The sequence below is a fragment of the Rhinopithecus roxellana genome, chromosome 8 (genome assembly GCF_007565055.1).
Source record: "Rhinopithecus roxellana isolate Shanxi Qingling chromosome 8, ASM756505v1, whole genome shotgun sequence".
NCBI classification, from domain to species: domain Eukaryota; kingdom Metazoa; phylum Chordata; class Mammalia; order Primates; family Cercopithecidae; genus Rhinopithecus; species Rhinopithecus roxellana.
The window spans coordinates 124100703-124108932 of NC_044556.1; the positions used below are offsets into that span (position 1 = coordinate 124100703).

The following is an 8230-nucleotide window of genomic DNA, read 5'->3' on the forward strand; positions in this document are numbered from 1 at the left end:
GACCCTGGTTGGAAGGTCTTACCCAGTCAGGAGGAACGGGATCACAGACCCACTTGAAGAAGCAGTTTGGTTGCTTTTTGGTAGAGCAGCTGTACTGTGTTGGGGAACTTTTCAGCCCCTGATCGATTTGGACTCTCCAAGGCCCACAGGATGAACTGGCTGAGAAACCTGAATGGCCAAGGTGGTGGCCTGTCTGTTCTGGCATGCTTCTAATGATATCAGAATCGCCTGGATCAATGATGGACAGCGTGCATACTCTGCAGTATTTCCCACATGCTATGCCCAGTTCAAAAGTATTGTCACTGTAGTGATGCACACCAGTTTTGGTCAACACGGTATAGCACTCTATTTTGAATTTCCTCAAAGCCGGGCAGTTTTCAGTGAGGATAGCCAATTTTGCTTTGCCTTGCCTGATCATCTTTAGAGTCTGCTTGTACCCCAGTATGTGCTTTCCACTTTTTATAACAAGTAGGAGCCTAGAGTTGATCCATTCCACTGACTTTTTAATCTTCTTTGCAGCCACCATCTTCCTGTATTAGGTGTGGGATGGCCCCCAAACGAAAGCAGCTGCCAAGATAACTGGGAGGCAAGAAGGGAAGACCTAGAATTTTTCTAAAGCAAGACTTTGATGGGCTGCCCACCTATTTCATCCCCAGGCACCTTGTAATTGTTAATTATTGCCACAGATCTCTTGGGTTAAAGCTCTTGATTAACATTTCCTCTCTGCAGCTTAATGTGGTAATTGCATCTATCCTGTCTCTGATGATTAAATGCTGCCACCTGGCCTTCTACACACCAGGATTCTATTATTCCATTGAAATCAGGGATTCCTAATTTCATGGCAACATTTCCGACCATCATCACTGACCTACAGAATCAGCCAACACTGAGCTTTAAAATAATACTGAGGCTTCCAACCCAAGTATTTATCAAATGATTGATTTTTTATATTTATTAATTTGTTAATGGTTTGGTGAAGGGAATACCCTCTAGGCCTCCAGGAGGTATGGTTGATATGTGGGTGATCACATCTGCTCTAACATACTGATTTCCCTAAGCCTGCGGCTTAATTCCTAGAGCATACCAAAGAAGTAATGGCATCTCAATTTCTTTTTTTTTTTGAGACCGAGTCTCACTCTGTCACCCAGGCTGGAGTGCAGTGGCATGATCTCAGCTCACTGCAAGCTCCACCTCCCAGGTTCAAGCCATTCTTCTGCTTCAGCCTCCTGAGTAGCTGGGACTACAGGTGTGCACCACCACACCGACCTAATTTTTGTATTTTTGGTAGAGACAGGGTTTCACCATCTTGGCCAAGCTGATCTTGAATTCCTTACCTCGTGATCCACTTGCCTCGGCCTCTCAAAGTGCTGGGATGGCATCTCAATTTCATTCACTATAGGCCACTATTGAAGTCAGTCCTGCTAACCAACCAAACAAATTGTTAGTTACACCTAGGCAGTTAAACATATTAAATCTCCATATTTATATTAATAAATTTAGCCAGATCCAACCTTACATTTTTTTTCTCTGTGGACTAATACCTTTAGAATATACTGTCAATATGCTCCCCAAATTTCTGACAATACGAGTTATCCTTCAACTGCTGCATTTTCTGTGTTTACAGTATTTTCTCTCACTCAGCAGACCTTGCTATTTTCCCTCTGAGCTATGCTGGGAATTAACTATTGTGAGTTTGGAGTTGATGCAGGTCTTCAGGAGAGAGTTTTTTTTTTAAATATTGGATATGGTCAGAATATAGATTGTGTTTAAGCTACAAGATTGGATGTGACCATCAAGACAGCATAGATAAGAAAGAAAAGAGTTGCAAGGGCCAAACCTAATATTTAGGGATCAGGCTGAGGGAAATGGATCAGCAAAGGAAGAATGGCCAATAAGGTAAGAGGAAAACAAATCCTGAAGCAAGTGTAGAATGTGTTTAGCGGAGAAAAAATTATCAACGGTCCGATAATTGACCATTTGATTTGGCCACATAAAGGTTATTGGTGACCTTGGCAGGCAATTTGAGTTGTGTTGAAGGTAAAACCCTAACTGGAGCAAGTTTGAGAGAAGATGTGGAAGGAACTTGTAAACAGAAAATACAGGCAACACTTATGAAGAATTTTGTTGTAACAAAAGCAGAGAAATGGAATGTAAGCTGGAGGAGGATGTCAGGTCAAAGGAGGACATCTCTCTCTTTCTAGAATGGGGGATTTTTCAGCATGTTTCTGTGCTCATGTGAATGATCCAGTAGAGACAGAAAAACTGATGCAGGAGGGTGAGAGGAGAATTACCAGAGTAATGTCCTTAGTGAGGTGAGATGAGAAGGAATGGGATCTAGTGCTGCAATGGAAGAGTGGCTTTAGGAGAAAAGACAGTTCATTTTTATAAACAAGAGGAAAGGTAGTATCTGGGCACAGATGTAGGATGGGTAGATGTGCTGATGGTAGGAACCTGTGGAAATTCTCCCCTGGGTGCTTTTTATTTATTTTTCACTAATTAATTTTACTGATATATAATTTGCATACAGTAACATGCACAGATCTTTTGTATATAATCTAATGAGTTAAGATAAATGTACCCTTCTGTGTAAAAAACACCCCAGTCAAGACAGACCCAGAACATTTCTGTCAACACAGCAAGTTCCCTCCAGCCTCTTTCCAGTTAATCCCCTCATCCTCCTCCTTGCCATCAACGCCCCCTCCTATTGCCCAGCAGCCCCAGGCAACAACTAATTTGATTTCTATTACTATAGACTAGTTTTACCAGTCTTAATTTTCACACAAATAGAATAATAAAATCTGTAGTGTTTTCTGGCTTTTTTCCTTAATATGATGTTTTGAAGTCACCTATAGTATTATTATATCAATAGTTTATTATTTTATTACAGAGTAGTATTCCATAATACAAATGTACCACAGTATGTATAGTCATTCTCCCATTGAACATTTGGATTGTTTCCAGTTTTTGGTTTTTGTGAATAAAGCTACTGTGAACATTCTTAGGCTAATCTTTTTGACAATTGTTTTTAACTCCAAGACCTGTACATTGAGAAAGATATTGTCCCTTAGCTTCAGATTCATATACCTAGTTGTCTACTTGAATGATTCCCAGGTTCTTCAAACTCAAAATATTCCAAACTGAGTCCTTCCCTTAAACCTGGTCCGCCTCCAAGATCTCCCTTCTCAGTAACAGCACCATTATCCACCTCACGGCCCCTGCTAGAAACGTAGAAGTTGCTCTTAACTTTTCCTCTCCCTCACCTGCTGTTTCCAGTCACTCACCATATCCTGTTGATTTGATTTCCTATCTTTTTTTGCAAACATCTTATGAATCCACCCATTATCTACTACAGTCTAATCCATTTCCTACATAGAAAAAATATGGTTGGGCATGGTGGATCATGCTTATAATCCCAGCACTTTCCCAGCACTTTTGGAGGCCCAGGCAGTCGCCTAGGCAACATGGTGAAACTCTGTCTCTACAAAACAAAACAAAACAAAGCAAAACAAAACAAAACAAAACACGAAAAACAAGCCGGGCATGATGGTGCAAGTCTGTGGTCCCAGATACTCAGGAGGCTGAGGTGGGAGGATTGCTTGAGCTTAGGGGGTTCGAGGCTGCAGTGAGCCACGATGGTGCCACTGTACTCCAGCCTGGGCGACCAAAAGGAGACCCTGTCTCAAAAAAAAATTCTTTTTTTTTTTGAGACGGAGTCTCGCTGTGTCGCCCAGGCTGGAGTGCAGTGGCCGGATCTCAGCTCACTGCAAGCTCCGCCTCCCAGGTTTACGCCATTCTCCTGCCTCAGCCTCCCGAGTAGCTGGGACTACAGGCGCCCGCCACCTCGCCCGGCTAGTTTTTTGTGTTTTATTAGTAGAGAGTAGAGTTAGTAAAGAGGGTGTTTCACCATGTTAGCCAGGATGGTCTCGATCTCCTGACCTCGTGATCCGCCCGTCTCAGCCTCCCAAAGTGCTGGGATTACAGGCTTGAGCCACTGCGCCCGGCTGAAACAGATTTTCTGAAGCTCAGATCTGATCATCTTGTTCCTGATCAGCTCTTCCATAATAACTATCCCTTGCCTTACCTTCATGATAAAAACCAAAGCCCTTAGCATGGCTTTCAGTCCCGATCCAGCCCCCGATTACCTTGGTAGCCTGATCTCAAAGCTCCAGGCCCACTGAACACATTTCCATTTTTCAAATGTTCTCTCTTGCTTGAGGCTCTTCACTTTGTCTATAATCTTCTCTTTCCTGCTCTTGTTTGCCTGACTAATTTCTAGCATCGTTTTAACATTGCACTTCCTCTGGGTGGCCCTCGACCTCCACTATGTGCTTCATAGCACATACTTGATCGTAATTACTTTTTTTTTTTTTTTTTTTTGAGTCAGAGTCTTATTCTGTCACCCAGGCTGGAGTGCAGTGGCGCCATCTCGGCTCACTGCAACATTCACCTCCCAGGTTCAAGTGACTTTCCTGCCTCAGCTTTCTGAGTAGCTGGAATTACAGGCACTCGCCACCATGCCTGGCTAATTTTTGTATTTTTAGTAGAGATGGCGTTTCACCATGCTGGCCAGGTTGATCTCGAACTCCTGACCTCAGGTGATCCGCTCACCTCAGCCTCCCGAAGTACTGGAATTATAGGCGTGAGCCACCGCGCCCAATCCATAATTACTTATTGAATTGTCTTTATCTCCCTCAAGTGGAATAAACAGTCTCGTTCACTGTTGCATTTCCCTTGCTTAGTACATAGTAAAAATACTTAATAAATATCTGTTAATTGAATAAACAATACTTAATAGGCTTTAATGTCCATTGTTCATATTTTATAGCACAACTTCCTCATTTGGAATTCCTTTTTTTTTTTTTGAGACGGAGTCTCGCTCTGTCGCCCAAGCTGGAGTGCAGTGGCCGGATCTCAGCTCACTGCAAGCTCCGCCTCCCGGGTTTTACGCCATTCTCCTGCCTCAGCCTCCCGAGTAGCTGGGACTACAGGCGCCCGCCACCTCGCCCGGCTAGTTTTTTGTATTTTTTAGTAGAGACGGGGTTTCACCGTGTTAGCCAGGATGGTCTCGATCTCCTGACCTTGTGATCCACCCATCTCGGCCTCCCAAAGTGCTGGGATTACAGGCTTGAGCCACCGCACCCGGCCCTTGGAATTCCTTTTTATCTTCTTTATTTTTTTGAAACAGAGTCTTGTTCTGTCTCCCAGGTTGGAGTGCAATGGTGTGATCTCAGCTTACTGCATCCTCTGCCTCCCAGGTTCAGGCAATTCTCCTGCTTCAGTCTCCTGAGTAGCTGGGACTACAGGCGCCTGCCACCATGCCTGGCTAATTTTTGGATTTTTAGTACAGATGGAGTTTTACCAAATTGGCCAGGCTGGTCCTGAACTCGTGACCTCAGGTGATCCGCCTGCCTCGGCCTCCCAAAGTGCTGGGTTACAGACATCAGCACTGCACCTGGCCTTCATTTGGAATTCTCATTCTGATTTCTTAGTTAGTTGAAGATACTCAAGATTTATTTATTTATTTATTTATTTATTTATTTATTTATTTAGAGATGGGGTCTCACTCCAGTTGCCTGGGCTGGAGTGCAGTGGCATAATCTTGGCTCACTGCATCCTTGACCTTCCTGCCCCAAGCGATCCTTCTGCCTCAGCACCCTGAGTAGCTGGGATTACAGGTGTGGGCCACCATGCACGGTTAGTTTTTTTTTGTTTTTTGTTTTTTGTACTTTTAGTAGAGACGAGGTTTCACCATGTTGCCTAGGCTGGTCTTGAACTTGGAGCTCAAGTGATCCTCCCACCTTGGCCTTCCAAAGTGCTGGGGTTACAGGTATGAGCCACTGCTCCTAGCCAAGATTTATTTCTTAAAACTTACTTTTCTTAAAAAAATTTTTTTTCATTGTGGGGGGCTTTCTGGTAAAGACCAGAAAACCTGCTAGACAAATTTTAAAAGAGCTGTAATGTGATTTATTTTTTATTAAAAAAAAGTTTTTAGACATGGGTTTCACAATGTTGCCAAGACTGACCTCGAACTCCTGGGCTCAAGCAATCCTCCCACCTCAGCCTCCAGAGTCCTGAGTAGTTGGGACTACAGGTAAAAGCCACCGTGCCTGGCTATGCTCAAGACTTTTTTAAAGAAGAAAATATGAGTATTATTTTTATTCTGAAACTTCTCATGTTTTCTCTTGCCATCATAGATACACACATTAGTTTGCACTTAAACAGCAGCTTAAATTTAAAATTTTATCCATCCAAATTTTGTTACAAACTTTGTTATAATGGAAGCTCTAAATGAGGGTTATCTGATTTTTAGTTATTTTTTTATTTTTTATTTTTTTTTTTTGAGGTGGAGTCTCGCTCTGTCGCCCAGGCTGGAGTGCAGTGGCTGGATCTCAGCTCACTGCACGCTCCGCCTCCCGGATTTACGCCATTCTCCTGCCTCAGCCTCCCGAGTAGCTGGGACTACAGGCGCCCGCCACCTCGCCCGGCTAGTTTTTGTATTTTTAGTAGAGACGAGGTTTCACCGTGTTAGCCAGGATGGTCTCGATCTCCTGACCTCGTGATCCGCCCGTCTCAGCCTCCCAAAGTGCTGGGATTACAGGCTTGAGCCAATTTTTAAGTAATCTGTTTTAGTCTACCGGAATGCTTGTAAACTCCTTGTTATCTTCCCTGCTCCCTAGGATATGTCTAGATACGGATCTTTGACTATGAATCTCATGTCACCTTTTTCTTTACTTTTAGGTCTTCTTTTAAGTCTAGATATTTTTATTCAATTTGCCTTTGAGTTACTATTACTTCTGTTTAAGTTAGTCTAGATTGCTCCTCAAACATACTTGTAATTTTCAGATTGGGTTTTATCTCATCTCTTTTGTCTTTCTGCTTCTGTTTCATACAGGCCTCATCTTCTTGCTTTCTTCTTGAGAATGTAAATTTTCTAAAAGAGGTATCTATTTCCTTAGACAATCACTTTCAGAGATAAGCGAATCTTCTGAATCTTCTGTATTATGATCCTTTCCCCTTTTATATATTATTTTTTATGTTTCTCTTGGGACAAGAAGAGGGCTTGGGAGTCTGATACGGACCAAGGTTCCAAGGACTTGGGACAGGTCATGTGCAAGTAAGCAGAGCTGACTACCAGCTGTGGATAGGAAATAAAGGGGAGTCGAAGTCTAAGAGCCTTGCCAAGCAGCATTGAGAAGCAAACAATAGTCTGAAACTTGAAATCTGTGAGGGAAGATGAACTCAAGAACTGGATCTTTTTCAAGCGTTGTCAGGCAAGATTGACCTTAGCTAGTAGAATCTGGAGACAGCCAGGAATGTTAACTTGAGGAAATAAAATACACAAGGATGTGATAGCTTTTCATAGTGCTAGATGTGGAGAGAATTAAGATCTTAGGTCAGTTTGGACAGGTTTTCCCCTTCTTTATTTTCTCATCTACATCCAGTATATCAATCATATATTCAGACAGGAAATGTGAATTTCCTTTGGCTCCACTCTCCGATCTCTAAGTAGAGTCCAGATTGATATGCCCATGTAAGAGTAATTTCCAGGGTCTTTTTCCATTGTTTTAAACCAATGGAATCCATGATCAACTATCATTTCAGCAAGCACTGTGACCAGCACTCTCCCCATACACTGTATTCACAGGGATAAATGTGACAGGGTAAATGGACAACTACCTGTCTCTCCATCCACCCCATCTTTCCCCGCTGAATTCTGGAAGTTGCAGTCCCCAGTTACACGCATGAAGATGATAGTCTCTAACAGTACTATAACCACCTCTCAAAGCAGGATTTTAGATTTAAGAGGCTGATATTGTTTGGATCTGTGTCTCTGCCCAAATCTCATGTCGAATTATAATCCTCAATGTTGGAGGTGGGGCCTGGTAGGAGGTGACTGAAACACAGGGGTGGATTTCTCAGGAATGGTTACCACCACCCCTTCACACTATGCCTCATGATAGTGAGTTCTCATGAGAGCTGGTTGTTTAAAAGTGTGTATCACCTCCTCCCTTGCTTTCTCTCTTGCTCCTGCTCCTGCCATGTAAGATGCCTGCTCCCCCTTTGCTTTTTGCCATGATTGGAAGTTTCTTGAGGCCTCCCCAAAAGCAGAAGCCACTATGCTTCCTGTATAGCCTTCAGAACCATGAGCCAATTAAACCTCTTTTCTTTATAAATTACGCAGTGTCAGGTGATTTTTTTTTTTTTTTTTTTTTTAACAGCAATTCAAGAA

General features: G+C 42.8%; 1 protein-coding gene and 1 non-coding gene across 2 annotated transcripts in view; both read right to left on the minus strand.

Moving 5' to 3' along the window:
• Positions 1-526, minus strand: part of LOC115899008 (60S ribosomal protein L30-like) — a 50407-nt gene extending 49881 nt beyond the window's left edge. Inside the window, exon 1 of the mRNA XM_030934951.1 lies at positions 190-526. Coding sequence (XP_030790811.1) covers positions 190-526 — 337 coding nt within the window. The remainder of the gene's footprint in view (positions 1-189) is intronic.
• A 5375-nt stretch (positions 527-5901) lies between these two features.
• LOC115899405 lies at positions 5902-5962 on the minus strand. The gene has a single exon (XR_004059119.1). It is a non-coding gene; the product is annotated as a U7 small nuclear RNA (small nuclear RNA).
• Positions 5963-8230: the final 2268 nt, after the last annotated feature.